This window comes from Macaca nemestrina, chromosome 2 (genome assembly GCF_043159975.1).
Source record: "Macaca nemestrina isolate mMacNem1 chromosome 2, mMacNem.hap1, whole genome shotgun sequence".
Classification (NCBI taxonomy): Eukaryota; Metazoa; Chordata; class Mammalia; order Primates; family Cercopithecidae; genus Macaca; species Macaca nemestrina.
In genome coordinates, this window is record NC_092126.1 from 106,944,973 (window position 1) to 106,964,574 (window position 19,602).

The 19,602-nt window shown below is 37.9% G+C and overlaps 1 protein-coding gene across 3 annotated transcripts in view; it reads right to left on the reverse strand.

The window, feature by feature from the left end:
- The window catches only part of LOC105480296 (anoctamin 10), a 257,728-nt gene that overhangs the window by 226,398 nt on the left and 11,728 nt on the right, over positions 1-19,602 (reverse strand). For all 3 annotated transcript variants that reach the window (XM_011738921.3, XM_011738922.3, XM_071091522.1), the window contains exons 3-5: positions 15,600-15,797; positions 14,076-14,210; positions 571-690 (exon numbers count right to left, since the gene is read on the reverse strand). In XM_011738921.3, the coding sequence (XP_011737223.2) occupies positions 571-690; positions 14,076-14,210; positions 15,600-15,797 (453 nt within the window). The remainder of the gene's footprint in view (positions 1-570; positions 691-14,075; positions 14,211-15,599; positions 15,798-19,602) is intronic.

Consider the following 19,602-nt stretch of genomic DNA (forward strand, 5'->3'; position numbering starts at 1 on the left):
CCACTCTGAACTGTCTATTGTTGGTGAAGGGTAGTGAAAGCCTATGATTCAGCTGATCTAAAATAGTATTAGAACATCAAAAAAATGCCAGGCACAGTAGCTCACGCCCATAATCCCAGCACTTTGGGAGGCCAAGGCACAGGGATTGCCTGAGCATGAGTTCAAGACCAGCCTGAGCAACATGGCGAAACCCTGTCTTTACAAAAAATACAAAAAATTAGCTGCGGATGGTGGTGCACGCCTGTGATCTCAGCTACTCACGAGGCTGAGATGGGAGGATTGATTAAGTCTGGAAGGTCAAGGCTGCAGTGAGCTGTGATCATACCACTGCATTCCAGCCTGTGACATAGTGAGACCCTTTCTCAAAAAAAAAAAAAAGTTTAAATAAAAGAATAAAGAGGTCATCTAACCCATCTTATTTCCCCCACAAAATGTTTTCCCATATGCAGCTGGTGATCCCTGCCTAGTAGAGCACTAAGTATCTGCCCAAGGGAGCTGACTCCACTGCTGGATCATAACTTTTCATTAGAGGCCTTCCTCTTCTTTAAGAGAACAAGTACTGACACATACCTATGGGCTGATACTTTAAAGCAAACCGAGTGTACCAGCTGTCCTCAAGCTTCTTCAGGGCTTCATTGTCATGCAGTGGAAACACCTGAATCACGATGCCAGACGTGAGCAATCTTCTCACTGCACAGGGAAAATGTGCCAAACTGCATGAAATGGACTGGAGATGGTGCATGATACGCTTCAGCAAGTATTATAAGGACACTCCACAGAGGAATACAACGCAAAGTCATACTGCCTACTCCAAACCTATATATTCTTTCGTTTTTCAGAATGTAAATATCTTTACTATTCTCTTTGACTATGAAGCAAAACAAGAAAATATAACATTTTACACCATACAGAAGTGTACAAATTAGACGAGAGGCCCCTGTTAGTCTCTCCTTCCCCTTGAAAACAACCACTGTAAAAAGCAAGGTAGTGTATAACCAGACATAAAAATATATCCATATATATTTTAAGAACAAAAATAAAATCATTTTATACACATTATGGTGTTTTGTAATCTCTTCTCATGTAGTAGTATACAGTGAATTTTTTTGATGCCAATAAAAATAGAACATGAAATGTCCTTTAACAGTACCATAATATTCCCTTGTATGAAAAGCTGTAATTCAACTAATCCTCTATTTAAAAACATTTGTTTCCCTTTTTTTGCTATTGTAAATAATGCTAAAATTTGTACAAATACCATTCCCTACCTGTCTACTATTTCCTTAGTACTTAGAGGGGGAACTGCTAGGTCCAAGGGCATATGTATTGTAATATTTGACACATATTATAAAATTGTCTCTAGAAAAAATTTACCAATCTGTCCTTCCACTACAGCAAAGATAAGAAAATGTTCAGTTCCTTTCATTCTTGTTGATAGAGTATTTTCAATCCTTTTCATCTCTTCTAATCTGATAACAAAAACTTACACTCACAAACAGCAAATAACAAAATCAAATTAAGACTTCCTACTTTTAGCAGTCATTTGACTAGTATGGTTTGAACACTCATGCACATATCTGGAAGAGATAAATGAATTTAACCAAAGACAGTATCTCCCAGCAATATTAAATGAAAATTTGGAATTGTCTCATCCACAGTAATTAGAATGACTCAGTGGATGGAGAAGAGTGTCTTCAGGTCTTCAAGAGGAAGTGTGTTCTGTAGATATGGAGAACTCAAATACAATGCCTTGTGCCATATTTGGGGAGATGGAATATTTTCCACATGAGTTCCTAATACAGTCTGTTACTAAGAATATGGTTGCTTATAAAATGAAATTTGGCCAGGCACAGTGGTTCACACCCATAATTCCAGCACTTTAGGAGGCTGAGGTGGAGGATTGCCTGAGGTCAGGAGTTCAAAACCAGCCCGGGCACCATCACAAGACCTCCATCTCTACAAAAAAAATCAAAAATGAGCTGGCCATGGTGGTGTGTGCCTGTAGTCCTAGCTACTCAGGAGGCTGAGGTGGGAGGATGACTGGAGTCCAGGAGTTCAAGGCTACAGTGAGCTATGATAGTGCCACTGCAGTTCAGCCTGGGCAACAGAGCAAGACCTCATCTCGAAAAAAAAAAAAAAAAAAGATAAAATTTGCATTAAGAAAGGATGCTTTGCTGTTTTCATCCACTGATAAGCTTTGAGCTCTTTAAGGTTTATCAGCTCAAGTCTTCGGAGGGCTACCTCCCTCATCTCCTATCTACCTGTTACCAGAGACAGGTGATAAAAATATCAAGCATAAGACCCCTTATTGAGGACTGGCAAATAAACGTGTGCAGTGTGGAACAGAAACACAAAGTGTTCCGTGTAGTAACACTACATAGAGACAATGTAGTCTTAGGACAGGTCCCCATCATAAACTCTTCAGAATAATTTAAAAGTAAACCCAACTTCTTAGAAATGAAAAAGAAAAAGATAATAAAGAGATATCTGGTACTAACAATAGGAAAAGTCTGAAAAAAAAAGATTCTTCATATATGGTTCCCCCCACAATTATATTTTCATAAGTTATACGAGGAAAAAAGTTTTTAAAAGCTAGGTTTGTGATAAAACTATCCTTCATGATTGTAAAAAAGTATACACTCAAAGTATCAGTAACGAGGGTAAAAAGACATGTGGTTTAAGTTACTCAGTCTCTGGTACTGGCAAATCCATTTTTTAATATTTTAATTCTAACGTGGTTCAGTGGATTTTTCTTCAGCTTGCAAGAGTTAAAGTTGATCACACACGACTGTTCTGATTCTTAGTCCTTATTTGGGGACGTACAGGCTACAGCTGATTCCTTCTTCCTATTACTACCCTTGTAAATTACTACATGAAGTTTTTTAACTGAACTGATTTATAGCATATAAATTATTTCTAAGTTCTGTTTTAAAAAAAAATGACTCCATTCTACTGTAGAAGACTTTCCAGGCAGGCATAAAAACCAGTTTCTAAAAATAGGACTGTGAACTGAAGACTTGGAGAGAATATAAAGCTGCAGGTCCTAAATTACTGATCTTCTGTTTATCAGTGCCAAAGTCATGGTTCTGGTTTCAGTTTCTAAAAACAGAGGTTTGCTTTTAGGTGTTTTTTTTTTTTTTTTTAAATCCTTCAAACTTCTCATGTCAGTTAAGAATGTAATTACTAGGAAGGAGACTTACCTTCAAAGGAAACCATAATGCCACGTGGGCCTATTTAAAGAAAACAAAAACCTCAGCCAGAGTCCTTCCTTCAAGAGTGCTGAATGATCTCTTGTCAAGTACTGGGGCTGTAATAGCCATTGAACCGTTAGCCAAACAAATCAAAATTTAGTTTAAGAGAGACTATCATCAGTAACATAGTTTACAGTAGGACCCTCCAGATTAACTAATGCAATAACAATACTAACACAGTACTGCTTCTGTCTTTGGTTTATGTGATGTGTTTACTTCAAAAGTAAAAGCAAAATCCCTCTCGTAACTCCTTACAGCATTTCTGTGGGGGAGAGAGGAGCAGGTCATGCTACCTCCAATCCAACAGGGGGTGATAAGCATAGATGCCTGCAGGAAGTGGTGGCCAGCAGCCTTTGCACAATGAAGACAGTCCCTGTTCCCACAGCTGCTGCTGCACCTAGTACTCTAGCACTCAGGTGTGAAGAGATCACTTTTGTCTTAATAATAAAAAAAAAAATCTTTCTTAAAACACTATCATAAGGTTCTAAAAGAATATCTATATAATATTAAAGACATAATACATGTGCCAGGAAGTCCCATCAATCAAAACATGATAAACATCCAGTAGACATTTTTAGACACAGCTTTAATCTAAATAAAGTAACATCCCTTAGGATATGGTTAAAATGTAAGAAAACCTTGGATCCCTTAAAAACTCCTCTAAAACTCCTTCATTAGGTTATTTGCATGATGATTGACTGTTAATCACTAGGAGAGGCAAAGTCTGAGGGCATGAAAAGATCTTAGGAGACATGAAAACAAGAAATGAATGGCTGTCAAGATGAATGCTTGGGGACTAAGACACATGTAGCCAAGTGCTAATTCTCCATGTTGCTTGTCACGTGGTGGAATGAGGGGGAACCCTAATATGCATGTAAGGAACACAGCTGTGCTTTGGTCGAGGATAGCCCAAGGTAAACATCCAAAGTGACTCAGCAACTTTAGAGCACAGGCCATAAAACTCCACTTGTTATCATGGCCATGTAGCCATAACATGGCTTTAATAGATGGACAGTGGGGAGCCAGAACACGGCTCAGCTCACGCATACCCAGAAAGAGAAAGAGTTAGGCTGCTGACCCTGGAGAGCCGACCATGCAGTTGTGTGTGGGAGCCACCGGACTAAGCAGCTGAGACAGGGCGAACAGTGTGAGAGAGCTAGTGTAAGTAAGCTGCTGCTGAAGACAGCTGCTGAATAAAACTACCTTTCACCTGCCTACGGACCCCCAGGTGTTCTTTCGGCTATCAGCTCATCCACCCTCTCCCTTCAGACCTCAGCATGAGCTGGAACCTGACCCCAAGCATAACATTCGGCATAGTCATGGACCTACAATGCACATCTCACAGCGCCATCTAACTGCCTTGAAATCATGTTTACATGACAAAACTTGCTATCTACTTAATGAAAGCTTTCTATCAAAACACAACATTACAGCAAGCAGCAAGCAACTTTATACGTGTATGTAAAATGAAAATCAAATTAAACGTAAGATCGGGGGAGTGTTTCTCATGAAAGTCCTGGCCACCTTTCAGTCTTGAGGGGCATCACATTGGGCAGACTAAAGCCTCACCTCCCAATTAGCCTCACAGAGGCTGCCTAGGGGAGCAGATACCTTCAAATAAAATGAAAATAGCTTTTCCACTTATTTCTGTAGTTTAACTTAATGAAAATCTAGGATTTAAGTTACTCCAAGTTTTATTAGTTCTAAAATTTGCACTCCCAAAATAGGTTATAGTTTTAATTATGCATATGCCACTTTCCTTCAACCAAGTATTATTATATAAAATTAAAGTGATGCAAAAAACACAGCAGTTTAAGGATCACATTCTCAAAGGCATAAAGGAAGAGAATAATGCAGCATTTAAAATCCCAGGACTGACAATTTATTTCTTATCTCAGTATAAAAATCTTTCCAATGACCACGATCAAGATGATTTTATTGTACTCATATTTAGTACCAAAATGGAAGGAAAGGGAAGGGAGAAGGGAGAAAGGGAGAAGAGAGGAAGAAAGGAAAAAAAAATCCTTGTTTACAAAAGCCTCATCCTGCCAGAAAGAAAGTTAATTCTATTATTGCTTCAGGATACCAGACTGGCTACCTACACAGTTAGAGAAATCCATTTACATATTTCCTTGAAGGTTTTCATTCAGCTGAACATTTATCTCTTTGAAGCAACTAGAAGCATTTGAAAAACTGCTGCTCCATTATCCCATCTGATCAAAGAGCACACTCACTCTTTTCTCTGTCCCAGCCACATCCAAGAGGACGTACCTGTGCAGAAACTCACAGGTGGAAGCCGTGATTTCCATATTATCAATGTGCATGAAAAGGGAGAAACAGAATGCTTACACTAACAATCAGAACCGTGCCCCAGTCTGCTTCATATTTTATTGGATGCAGTACCCAGCTGTGTCTGAAAACATGCCTTCCCGCTAGGAGATGACGAAAGATTTAAAAATTTTGGGACAGTATCAAACAACTGCTTAACTACAGAATGTGGAAATTGTGGTTACAAATAGTGGCAAAAAGATACCTCTACCCTATTCTTGTTCGTGATGCCAAATTAAAAACAAAAGGAAACAAGAAACATAAAAAGAAATCCCTATCTTTCATGCAAGTACGAAAAAACAAACTAAAATCCCAAATCACCAACTATAAAAAGAGGCCTTGAAAATCAGCCCTGGGTAAACTAAGAGCACCCATGCTTCTGCAAACCTGGGCCAAGCACACAAAGGGCAAGGCTGTCCTGGAACTGGGGATGGTAAATCACAGTCCCCTTGCTCAGAATGCAGGCAATGAGGGTGCATGACAGACACCTGGAGTATGTCTGCTCCCTGCCTGGCACCATAGCCAGATAAGAGGCCAGGTTAGAGGAAGAAGAGTGACCTGCTGGGACCCAAGGATGGAAGGTAACTAGCTATGGAGCTGTGGGTCTTGGTGGGTCAAAGACAGGCCTAACTGCCAAACACAAGAAAAACCCTGCAAGAACAGTGCACCATGGAGGTTCTCTTCAGGGACTAAGATGGCTCAAGGAGAACACACCGCCAGGCAAAATCTGAGCTTCTCACTACCACAGTTCCCTGCTGGAAGCCCCTAGCGCCTTCTCTCTCCTACACACACTTTCTTCTAAAAATGGCCAGTCCAGGAAAAATAGGGGTTCATTAAAACACAAGTAATAAAAAATAAGTAATAATCACAAAGAAACTGGCATAGAGCTATACAAAAATACTACCTGGAAAAAAGGGGAAACCAAAAATACTACAAGGAAAAAATATATAAACGAAAGTCGAAGAACAAACAGCGGAAAATTACAGCATCCAGCAACAAAAAACTATGAAATTCTTCGTGAAATTAAAGAAATTCATGCAAACATCCCATCTCTGAAATGAAAACTCAAAGAAGATCTCTGAGAGCTGAAGGAGAGAGCTCAGAGAAGCAATACAAGAGAAAAATCTATAAACTTGTTACAGATTCAAGTCATGATAAAAGCAACAATAAAAAGGAAAGACTGAAAATACAATCAGGAAACAGGCAGACAAGCCTAAGAAAATTACGTAAGAACAAAGACTTGAAAATACTACAAAGAATATGTAAGAGCCCACATATATAAAATTGGCACCCCTCAAGATGAGAACAGAGCAAATACAACCAAATAACTCTTCAAAGAGAACTGAAGAAAATTTTCCTGAAATCATGGTAATCCTTACTCTGCATACTGAAAGAACATATGTCCAACCAAAAAAAAAATTGATAAAAAATAACGTCAAGACATACGCAGATAACTGGAAATTCAGACAAATAAGAACAATGAGTGCCTACGTTCAAACTTCCTGATACCTCCTAAAAGCCATGCAGATGAACAAGGAGAGCAAGTAAAAGCACCTGTAACATATGCCTACAGCACAACCCAGAGACAGGGGAGACTGCAACATGTAAGCCAGGCAATAAAGAACCAACACCTGGAAGAGATCTTGGCCACAGACTAGAATGGTGCAGGAAGCCCCAGCAGGAGCTGCAGAGACAAACGGGGAAGCCAGAGGAGTCCATTTGGTGTAGGAACCCAGATAACACCAATGAGGCCTCATCACCCTCCTTCAGGAGAAGGCCCCACACCAAGTGGGAACTTCCAGAAACAAGTCTGAGACCTGATGGGTCAGAGCTCCGACAGCAGGAAAGGCTGAAGGGAAGGGCTGGAAAGTACACAGAACAAGAGGCAAGCAGACCGGAAAGCACTGCTTCTGGGAAATGCAGAGGGAAGTGTCTGGAAAAGTAATGGACTTTGGGAGTAGCAGCCTATGGGGAAGGAAAGGAAGTTAAAAAGTGATTAAGAGTCCTACTGAATCAAGATCCCACATTCCATAAGATCTCCTGCTAATGGCTGATAGAGGAATATCCTCAATATTTAAATGTTAATGAGAAAAATTTTTTTAATCAAGAAGAAAAAAGCAAGCACAAATAAGACAAGGGAAAAATACCATTAAAACAGGAGTTTAAAAGATGCTGAGAGAAATCTGTACAAACCAATTCACACAAATTTGAAAGCCTATGTGACAAAATGGAAACTTTTCTAGGAAAATATAATTTACCTAAACTAACTCCAGTAGTGATAGAAAGTCTAAACAAATCAATTTCCATAGAAGACTTAGAGAAAACTGTTCAAAAACCTAATCCACAAACATCAGAGCCAGATGGTTTCATACAGAAATTCTAACATACCTTTAAAACAGGTTAGATTGTGACTACATATAGTTATAGAACAAAAAAGAAAAATGAAAATCTTAAACTTCATCCAGAACTTGCATTAATATTAAAATTAGCATGGCCTTACAAGCTATTTTATGTAAATTGTAAAATAAAGCAAATTAGTAATTACGGTGATGTTATTAAGAATCAATATTTTCAATATAAGTAAAAAGATACAAATATAAACCAAAGAAATTAAGTGATAGCCTATAATGTTAAATTTGAATTGACTATATCAATATAAATTCATGATTTTCAAAAATATATTTCCTAGTCTTTTCCACTGAAATGGGAAAAAAGATGGCATAGCCTATATAAGATATTTTAAGCACACAAAAAAACACTTTCAACATAAAATATAACATTAACTACCATAACCTAACACAAAATATGTAATTTGTTTAAGTTTACTCAGTAAATATTTTACTTAGCATAAATTTACATAGTAAAAAAAAAATCCTCAGATTAGAGTGCAAAGCAAAATCTGACTACATCCTGATATAAGAGATCTATGTAAAATGATACTGAGAGGGGCTGAAAGTAATAGGCTGGGCAAAAACATTCTAACAGATGCAAACTGAAATAAGGCAAGAACCACAAGACAAGGCTGAATTCAGCAACAATAAAACATTAAGGAAGATGAAGAATAATATTTCATAATGATAAAAGGTGCAATCAACAATAAAAATCTATCCAAAATCTTTTTGCAGCCAAAACATAGCTACAAAATTCATAAAACAAAAGTAAAAGAAAATACAAAAAGCAAATTGGCAGGAACATAATGAAATTCCCATAGTTGTTATAGAGATCTAGGGCTATGATGGCTCAATATAGCAAAGTACAAGGGATACAAAAACTACATGAAAAAATTAATAATGTATACGTAATATAAATTGTTGAATACAACAAAAAAGAAATCTAAATACTCATGTCATATGACTACTGATGCAAAAATAATAAAATATTAAATGGAAGTCAGCAGGAAAACAGATAATATAAGCAAGTATGGTTCACCATGGGAATAAATGAATGAGTTAATATTAGGAATTCTATTAACATCAGCTGCCATATTGATAATGTCAGGGGTAAAAAAATAGTCTTCACAGATGTCATTAATATATAAAATATAAATTAAAATACAAAATATTCTTAATAAAGTAGAAGGAATGAATGTTTTCCAAACACAACAAAAATTACCTAGTCAAAAGCCAACATCCTGCTGAATGCTCAATATAACACGCATTCCCTTTATAAACTGAAGCAATCGGCTGGGCACAGTGGCTCACGCCTCTAATCCCAGCACTTTGGGAGGCCAAGGTGGGTGGATCACCTGAGGTCAGGAGTTCAAGACCACCCTGGGCAACACGGTGAAACCTAAGACAGCAGAATTGCTTGAACCTGGGAGGCAGAGGTTGCAGTGAGCCAAGATCGTGCCACTGCACTCCAGCCTGGGTGACAGAGCGAGACTCTGTCTCAAATAAATAAATAAATACATAAATAAATTGAAGCAATCACTATGGAAGGCAATTTGGCAGTATCTACTCTAAAAGATGCGTATACCTTTGATCTAACAATTTCACTTCTGGGAATTTTCCTACTTTATTTTTAATGAAAACATTGAAGGAAAACAATTAGATGTTCATCAATATAACATCTATATGATGGAATACTAGGTGGCCAAGAAAAGGAATGAGTTAGCCTAATTTGGTATTCTACAATAATGATCAAAATATATTGTTAAATAAAAAAGTCCAAAATGGTATGCACAATACACTCCCCATCTCTCTGAACATGTCTTCTCTTGAACAGAATTTCTTTAAGGGTATATAATAGGGAAGGAACAAAGGGATATGGAACATGGGACAGGAAAGAGACAACTTATCATTGTCTAAATTTTTGAACTATTTGAATTTTCATCATATACATGTATTATTTTTTAAATTGACAGAAACTAATAGAAAATAAATGCAAAAACTGTAAGATGCTTGGGAGAAGTATTTTCCTGCTATATGTTATATAAATTGAAAGGAATCATGCATATGTCCACAGTACAGATGATAAACCCTGTTTTTATCAGAACTCTGAATACAGTTCAGAATAGGCTAGAATACTACATCTTACTTTAAAAAAGACTTTCTATAAAAAAAATGTAAAAATTATAATTTATCCTAAGAAAATACTCTAAAATGCAAGAAGGTCAAGAAAGCTTACAATTTGAAAAAGCTCTGTCAAAAGTAAGGCACAATTCTGAACACAAAAGAGGAAGTTAGAAGTTAGAGAGTTAAGAAGTTAGAAAGGCAAATAAAATCTCAGAAGGCCTTCTATTCCCTATCATGTCTAAGGAAATCAGGAAGTCCAGAAAAGATACAGCATCACCTATGAAGAATTCTTGCCAAAAATTTTCCAGTTTTCAGGAAAAACAGAGGATAGGGGAACAATGAGAAAATCTAAGAGACAAATGGCATGGTCTCTTCAGCAAGTCGATGTTATGAGGGAAAAAATGGAAAAGAGAAACTATTCTATATTAAAAGAGACAGATATAACCAAACAACATGGGTTAACTTAGACTGGATCTTAGTGTGAGCAAACAAGATCTAAAATATATTTGGTGACAACTGGGAAATGTGAATATGAACTGGTTCTTGGGCATCTGTCTGCCTGTGAGAGATAGGACTAGCTGGATTTACTAGGCTGACTAAGAATTCCTAAGCCTAGCTGTGGAGGTGACTGCATCCACCTTTAAACACAGGGCTTGTAACTCAGCTCACACCCGACCCATCAGGTAGTAAAGAGGGCTCACTAAAATACCAATTAGGCTAAAAGCAGGAGGTAAACCAAGGTAATAGATTCAATGCCATCCTCATTAAGCTACCAATGACTTTCTTCACAGAATTGGAAAAAACTACTTTAAAGTTTATATGGAACCAAAAAAGAGCCCACATTGCCAAGACAATCCTAAGCCAAAAGAACAAAGCTGGAGGCATCATGCTACCTGACTTCAAACTATACTACAAGGCTACAGTAACCAAAACAGCATGGTAATGGTACCAAAACAGAGATATAGACCAATGGAACAGAACAGAGCCCTCAGAAATAATACCACACGTCTACAACCATCTGATCTTTGACAAACCTGACAAAAACAAGAAATGGGGAAAGGATTCCCTATTTAATAAATAGTACTGGGAAAACTGGCTAGCCATAAGTAGAAAGCTGAAACTGGATCTCTTCCTTACACCTTATACAAAAATTACTTCAAGATGGATTAGAGACTTAAATGTTGGACCTAAAACCATAAAAACCCTAGAAGAAAACCTAGGCAATACCATTCAGGACACAGGCATGAGCAGGGACTTCATGTCTAAAACCCCAAAAGCAATGGCAACAAAAGCCAAAATTGACAAATGGGATCTAATTCAACTAAAGAGCTTCTGCACAGCAAAAGAAACTACCATCAGAGTGAACAGGCAACCTACAGAATGGGAGAAAATGTTTGCCATCTACTCATCTGACAAAGGGCTAATATCCAGAACCTACAAAGAACTCAAACAAATTTACAAGAAAAAAACAACTCCATCAAAAAGTGGGCAAAGGATACGAACAGACACTTCTCAAAAGAAGACACATGAAACCAACCAACAGACACATGAAAAAATGCTCATCATCACTAGCCATCAGAGAAATGCAAATCAAAACCACAATGAGATACCATCACACACCAGTTAGAAAGGCGATTGTTAAAAAGTCAGGAAACAACAGGTGCTGGAGAGGATGTGGAGAAATAGGAACACTTCTACACTGTTGGTGGGACTGTAAACCAGTTCAACCATTGTGGAAGACAGTGTGGCAATTCCTCAAGGATGTAGAACTAGAAATACCATTTGACCCAGCCATCCCATTACTGGGTATATACCCAAAGGATTATAAATCATGCTGCTATAAAGACACACGCACACGTATGTTTATTACGGCACTGTTCACAATAGCAAAGACTTGGAACCAACCCAAATGTCCATCAATGATAGACTGGATTAAGAAAATATGGCACATATACACTATGGAATACTAGGCAGCCATAAAAAAGGATGAGTTCATGTCCTTTGTAGGGACATGGATGAAGCTGGAAACCATCTTTCTCAGCAAACTATCACAAGAACAGAAAACCAAACACCGCATGTTCTCACTCATAGGTAGGAAATGAATAATGAGAACACTTGGACACAGGAAGGGGAACATCACACACCGGGGCCTGTTGTGGGGTGAGGGAAGCGGGGAGGGATAGCATTAGGAGATACACCTAATGTAAATGACGAGTTAATGGGTGCAGCGCATCAAGATGGCACATATCTAACAAACCTGCACGTTGTGCACATGTACCCTAGAACATAAATTAAAAAAAAAAAAAAAGAAATAGTCAAATCATCTATCGCCTGAGAGCACAGGGGGAGGGACAATGATAGGGATACAAACCCAGGCATTCGAGCAGGGAGCGGCAACCCACTTTGGGTCCCCTCTCGTCCTATAGGAGCTCTGTTTTCACTCTATTAAATCTGGCAACTGCACACTCCTCTGGTCATGTTTGTTCTGGCTCGAGCTGAGCTTTTGCTCACGGTCCACCACTGCTGTTCACTGCAATCGCAGACCCGCCATTGACTTCCACCCCTCCGGATCCCACAGGGCGTCTGCCACGCTTTTGATCCAGCGAGGCACCCACTGCTGCTCCCGATTGGGCTAGAAGCTCGTCATTGTTCCTGCGCAGCTGAGTGCCCAGGTTCATCCTAATGGAGCTAAACACTAGTTGCTGGGTTCCACAGTTCTCTTCTGTGACTCACAGCTTATAATATAACATTCATCACACAGCCCAAGGTTCCATTCCTTGGAATCTGTGAAGCCAAGAACCCCAGGTCAGAGAACAAAAGGCTTGCCCCCATCTTGGGAGCCGCCCGCCCCCACCTTGGGAGCTCTAAGAACAAAGACCCACCAGTAACACCTGGATGAAGATTGGAAGGTGGTATTACACTATTAAACGTAAACCATGTGGTCCCAGCTACTCAGGAGGCTAAGGCAGGAGATTACTTGAGCCCAGGAGGTGGAGGCCGCAGTGAGCCATGTTCACACCACTGCACTCCATTCTGAGTAACAGAGCAAAACTGTCTCAAAAAAACAAACAAACAAAACAACAACAACAACAACAAAAAAAAACAGACTAGGGGACAAAGAAGCTTACATGTTTAAAGTGTATCTTAGGCAGCAAAAATGTTCTGAAGCTTTGCCACTATCTGGGTTTGAAGCAAACTTGGAATTATGCATTATAATAAACTCTTTCATTCTGCAAACTAGTATCCTCATTAAAATGAAATCACACAAAACCAAAAAGTTGCAAAATTCTAATTTGCATACCCAGTGAGATCAGAGGAAATGGAAAGAGTGCTCCAGGAAAACACCATGTCTTCCCTTTTATATTCCTCCACAGATTTTCATGTACAATATTAGGGCATAAAGTAAACTTTGCTCATTTTAATTGAGTAATATGTATATGTGTTCACACTGGATTTTAAGCTAACTGTATGCTATGAGACCTTGATAAATAAGTAGTCAACAACACAAAACAAACATATTGATTTAAAGATGCAATATACTGAGGTTCCAAGGGGAAAAGATACGTTCATAAAAATACAAGTCATTGAAGCCGGGCGTGGTGGCTCACGCCTGTAATCCCAGCACTTTGGGAGGCCGAGGTGGGCAGATCACAAGGTCAGGAGATCGAGACCATGGTGAAACCCCGTCTCTACTAAAAATAGAAAAAATTAGCCGGGCGCAGGGGCGGGTGCCTGTAGTCCCAGCTACTCGGGAGGCTGAGGCAGGAGAATGGCGTGAACCCGGGAGGCGGAGCTTGCAGTGAGCCGAGATTGCGCCACTGCACTCCAGCCTGGGCGACAGAGCGAGACTCCGTCTCAAAAAAAAAAAAAAAAATACAAGTCATTGTAAGTTTGTGTAAATTCTTCTGTAAGAGGGAAAAAGGCATCTATAATTTGCTATTTATGTCTATTAAGAAAAAAGCTCATTGACATAATGACTTACACAATGATTTTCCTGGATACAGCTTTGCCTGGGGGTAGCCAGGGATCATTTTTTCATCTTTAGCTCTAAGATTTTCAAGTTCATGTTTGATAATGAATTGACATTCCGCCATTGTCAGGAAATCATCATTGTTATCTAAAATAAGACAGAAATTACCAGATTTTAGTAGTGATCAAAATAAAAATATTCCAATTATCTGAGATTATAGAAACAATGGTGTAAACAAGAAGCAATTAACATAAGTAATCAAAGTATGAAGCTGGTAAATTAAGTAGAACATAAAGCTCCTTAGATATTTTACAAGAATAAAAAAATTATGTTAGGCCTTCACATAATACAATTCTACAATAACCATTTTAATACTTATAGTAGAAACATTCAAAAAACATATAATTGATCTCATTTAGTACCAATGAGCAGAAAGCAGTATTTTCTTAAATTATAATAATATATTAAACTTATTAACATATTATTGTGTTAAACCAGGGATGGAATTGAAGAAGTTTGCCTATATGGCAAATTATCCTCCTTCAAACTCTCAAGCCCATTCCATTCCCTTCTGGAGTCAAACATCCCTTCCATTAATGAGAGAGAAGAAAGTCTTGTAAGAAAATGTTGTTGCTATTTGACAGGTGAATCCTCTTAAATAAGGTAAATTTCATCTTGAACATTTATTCACTCAGGTATAAAAATCCGGAGTAAGTGAATCCAAGGAAGTCTAATCACATCTTCTAACTCTGAAAGCCCTGGCAGGGATCAGTTTGATTCTGAAGCTAAGCTCCCATCCTGTTATCACATCCACCCTGGCTTTCCCAGTTCTTTCCTGAAAATATTCTCTACTAGAACCTGTTTTGGGGCCAGTATAGAACCAATGACCCTATCACATTCAGCAGGAGCCAGAAAATTCAGGAAATGAGGTTTCTAAGTTACTGAACTACTACTGTGTTTCTCATTACTACAATTTTTTTCTAAAAAATATTCACATGTGGTTATTTGTAGAAAATCTCTACTTATGCAACTTTCTATAGTTAATTTCTTTTTACATGATTGTTTTCTTGTAGAGTTAGAAAATATAATACTTTTCTTGGAGTATTTTGTTAACTTAGAATTGATTGGTGATAATCATTCTGCATTCAAAAAAAAGGATTTTTCTGTATCAAGCTACTGAATACTCATAAGAATTAGAATAGAATAATATAAATAAGTTACATGTGTTCTTCTAATTTGTGTTCATCCAGGGGAGGCAAAGGATGGCAACAGGCCAAATGTAGCCTGCCACATGGTCTTATAAATAAAGTTTTATTGAACACAGCCTCGCCCATTCACTTACTTATGGTCTATGGCTGCTTTTTTGCTCTACCAATGGCAGTGTTGAGTAATTGCAGCAGAGACCACACGGACTGCAAAACCTAAAATATTCACTATTTGATCCTTTACTGAAAAAATATTCACTATTTGATCTATTCATCATAAACTTCTTTTTGATAAATGGATTCTAACAGAGACAAAGAACTAAGGGCTTACCATCGAAACCTTTGAAGTTCTGTCTGGTTCTATATGTGAAGGCTCTCATGGTGTTATCATTGCACTCTTTTACCAATCCCACTGCTTCTGCTCCCAGTAACATTCTAATCTTGGAGGCACCAACAAGATATAAGTTCTGATTTTCTAGTGTTTCTTGTTCATATTTATTTAACAATGGTCTAAACAACAACTGGGCACCTTCAAAAACAAAAGATAAGTACAATCTTAGACAAACATAAACGTTTCAAAAATAAAAACTTTCTCAATAAATATAATGTTTCTAGTCTGGTAGAAGAAAAAGAAATTATATTAACAATTTAAATCCATCTTCCAAGTAAATAACATAAGTACATTAGGGATGGCAGTTCTTTATAGTTTTTCAATAAATGCAAAAACTGAAAAATGTAGCACTAAGTGGCCTGCCACTTATTCAAATGTGAAGCAGATGAGACAAGAATTCAATATTTATGAGCTCTAGGTATAAAAGTGCACTAAATAAAAATATAGAACAAAGATTGCAGTTTAATATAAACACAATAGACCAAAATTTAAGAAAATTAATTTGGAACAAAATGTTTCAGTAAAAAAAACAACCAAAAATGTAATACAATTACACTGGACTATAACAGATTTTGTGACTGTTAAATACTAAATAATAAATAGCAATATAACTTTTCAGTGATTTTTCCCATCAATTTCTATGTTCTATTTGGTTTAATATTTTTCTGAAATAAGTTACCAAAACATAAAGAGATGCTATGATTTGATCATATACATGTAATTATTATTTAAAAGATTATAAAGAAAAGAGATTATTTCCACCTACATCAATTTTTGTTTGTTTTTGAGACATGGTCTCACTCTATTGCCCAGGCTGGAGTGCGGTGGCATGATCTTGGCTCACTGCAACCTCCACCTGCCAGGCTCAGGAGATTCTCCCACCTTTGCCTCTCGAGTAGGTGGGACTACAGGTGTGTGCCACCACGCCAAGCTATTTTTTTGTATTTTTTGTAGAGGCAGGGTTTCACCATGTTGCCCAGGCTGGTCTTGAACTCCTGAGCTCAAGAGATCCACCCACTTCGGCCTCCCAAGTGCTGGGATTATAGGCATAAGCCACAGCACCCGGCTTTAAACTTTTAAAGGTACATTTATTTCTTTAGTATTTACCCTCTAGGGATGGTTGACAGGAATGATGAAAATATTAATCGGATGATAACAGGATCATGAGCAGAATTTGTACTTCATTTATCAAATGGTTTAATATATTAAGATGAATGCATTATGACACTATTATCTAGGTAATATACAGTAAAGCTATTAAAGACTTTAGTAAAAGGTATATTCAATTTACAGAAAATACCAATGGCTCTTAAATATAAGATCCTTAACCTCACTCATATTAAGACAAATGTAAAAACTATACCAATATGCTGTTTCTCACTTCTCACACTGCAAAGATGGAAAGTTTGATAACAGGTTGGTGAGCGTGGTAGCTGTGAAGGTACCCCACTCCACCAGCTCTCCCTTCAAGACAATCTGCTTTGAAGAACAGGGTTGACTGCCAGGCTCCTGTTGCCACACCTTAAGATGCTTCTCCCAGCTGCCTCCAGCCATCAGCTGGGCACAGAGGGGATACTGGAACAAGGCCATTTCTGCACAACATAAGTTTCCTTTAAAGGGCAACTTTAAGCCTGGCTGTTACTTTCTCAGAACTGGGCTGTGGTCTGAGGCTCTTCCGACTCAATTCTCCTTCCTTTCTTCTCTCCTTTAACAACTGTCAAACTGACAAAGTCCGAAGGCTCTCTAGACCCACTCTTGCTCCCTCCTCCTTCTTTCCACAAATATTTCTCTCAATCAACTTCTTGTTCATCAAATCCCATCTCTTGTTTGGAAGACCCCAACAGACACAGTGAGTTTTTGGGGAAAGGCATCCCAGCCATTTTTAGTGGGACAGCAACTGGTATAACCTTTTTTATTAGTTAGTTAATTAATTTATTTTGAGACAGTGTCTCGCTCTGTTACCCAGGCTAGAGTGCAATGGTGCGATACTGGCTCACTACAACCTCCGCCTCCAGGTTCAAGTGCTTCTCCTGCTTCAGTCCCCAAATAACTGGGAACGCCCAGCTAATTTTTGTAATTTTAGGAGAGATGGAGTTTCACTGTGTTAGCCAGGCTGGTCTTGAACTCCTGACCTCAAGTGATCCTCCTGCCGTGGCCTCCCAAAGTGCTGGGAGTACAGGCATAAGCCACTATGCCTGGCCTGGTATAACCTTTACGAAGAACCACTTGTCAACATTTTGCTTTGAAAAAGAGCATTTTTCTCAGATGTTTGGTGATCTTTCATTACATGTTCATGTTTAAGAAAGAGGTTCTGTGAGGCTAAACGGAATTTCTGAGGGCTTGTATAGAGCTCATCAAGGATGGCCTTTAATGTAAGGTCTTCCTCCCCTCCATTAACCTTTCCCTTTCAAATTGTTCAGGTGATTCCTTTGTTAGTTGTTTTCACGTCATCAAATAACATGCTTATAGAGCTATTTCTTGATTTTTCAGTTTTAACCATTGAAGATGAGGATTTTTAGCTCACTTTCCTTCTTCACCATTTCCATTCATCATTCCCATTACCTATTCTCACAATATGGTTAAATCATCCTTTGGTTACATCAAGTCAGTATGTGATTATGACTACATGTTATATACAGTATGCTATGATTTTCCTTTCTCATACTTTCCGTTTTCCCAAAAGTTGCTGTCTTGTTTTATCATTTGCTTAGTTTATTATGTACCTATCAGTAAGCCAATCCCCCAAGTTCTCTGCCAACTGTCTCTCTCCTTGATCCACTGACACGAAAGATAACCTATCAACATCATCTTCATGGAGAACTCTTTCTTCACTATGCCCTCACACCTCACTTTTCTTTGTTCTCTTTCTAGAACTCCTTTTATTCAGACGTGTACCTCACGAACTGGTCCTTTAATTTTCTTATTATTTGTTCCCATATTTTCCAATTCTTTACCTTTTTGCTCTTCTTTTTTGGAGGCTTTTCTCAACATGATCTTCTAGTAATTTTACTGAGTTTTTACATTTTAACTTCATATTTTCACTTTATAAGAGCTGCTTTTTTCCTAAATGATTTTTATAATATCCTATTCTTGATTTATAGATGTTACATCTTTTCACAACTCTGAGTGCTGAGATTTTTATTATCTTTTGATTTTCTTCTTCTGAATAGTCTGTTGCTTTTATCTGTTTAGTTTTAGATTTCTCTTTCATGTTAGGAATTGTTCTCAGATGTTTGGTGATCTTTTATTACATGTTCACATTTAAGAAAGGGGCTGTATGAGGCTAAACGGAAGTTCTGAGGGCTTACATGGAGCTCATCAAGGATGGCCTTTAATGTAAGGTAGTCTGGTCAAACAATTTTCCGTTAGCAACCCCCTGATTTCTGCACCTTTAGTTATTTTGTCTTAAGCTGGTCAGATTCTCCAAAGAAAGATTGTCCAATCTGCGTCCTACGAGGTGTGAATCTCACTGCTAATATTTTGGAAACTAAATTAGGTATGTGAGTGGTGGAGTGGGGGAAAGGGGAATGGTATTCAGTATCTTATTTTCAGTTCAGAATCTGTGCCTTCAATTGTGTATAGACTCCTATGCCAAAAACCATGCATCTGACCATCTCCAGAGAATAAACCTCAAGTCTTCTGCTGGGGTTGTAGAATATGGAAGGGATTTGAGGATCTATTTATTTTTATTTTAACTGACACATAATAATTGTATATATTCATGGAGTACATAGTAGTATTTCAATACATATAATGTAGAGTGCTCAGAGCAGGGTTGTTAGCATACCCATCATCTCAAACATTTATTATTTCTTTGTGTTGGGAACATTCAATATCCTCCTTCTAGCTATTTGAAACTCTGTATTATTTCTTAAATGGATCTCAGCCAGTTACCTTTTCTTCTTGGTCCTACTTTTATCCCCACCTCCATAGGTCCAGTGTC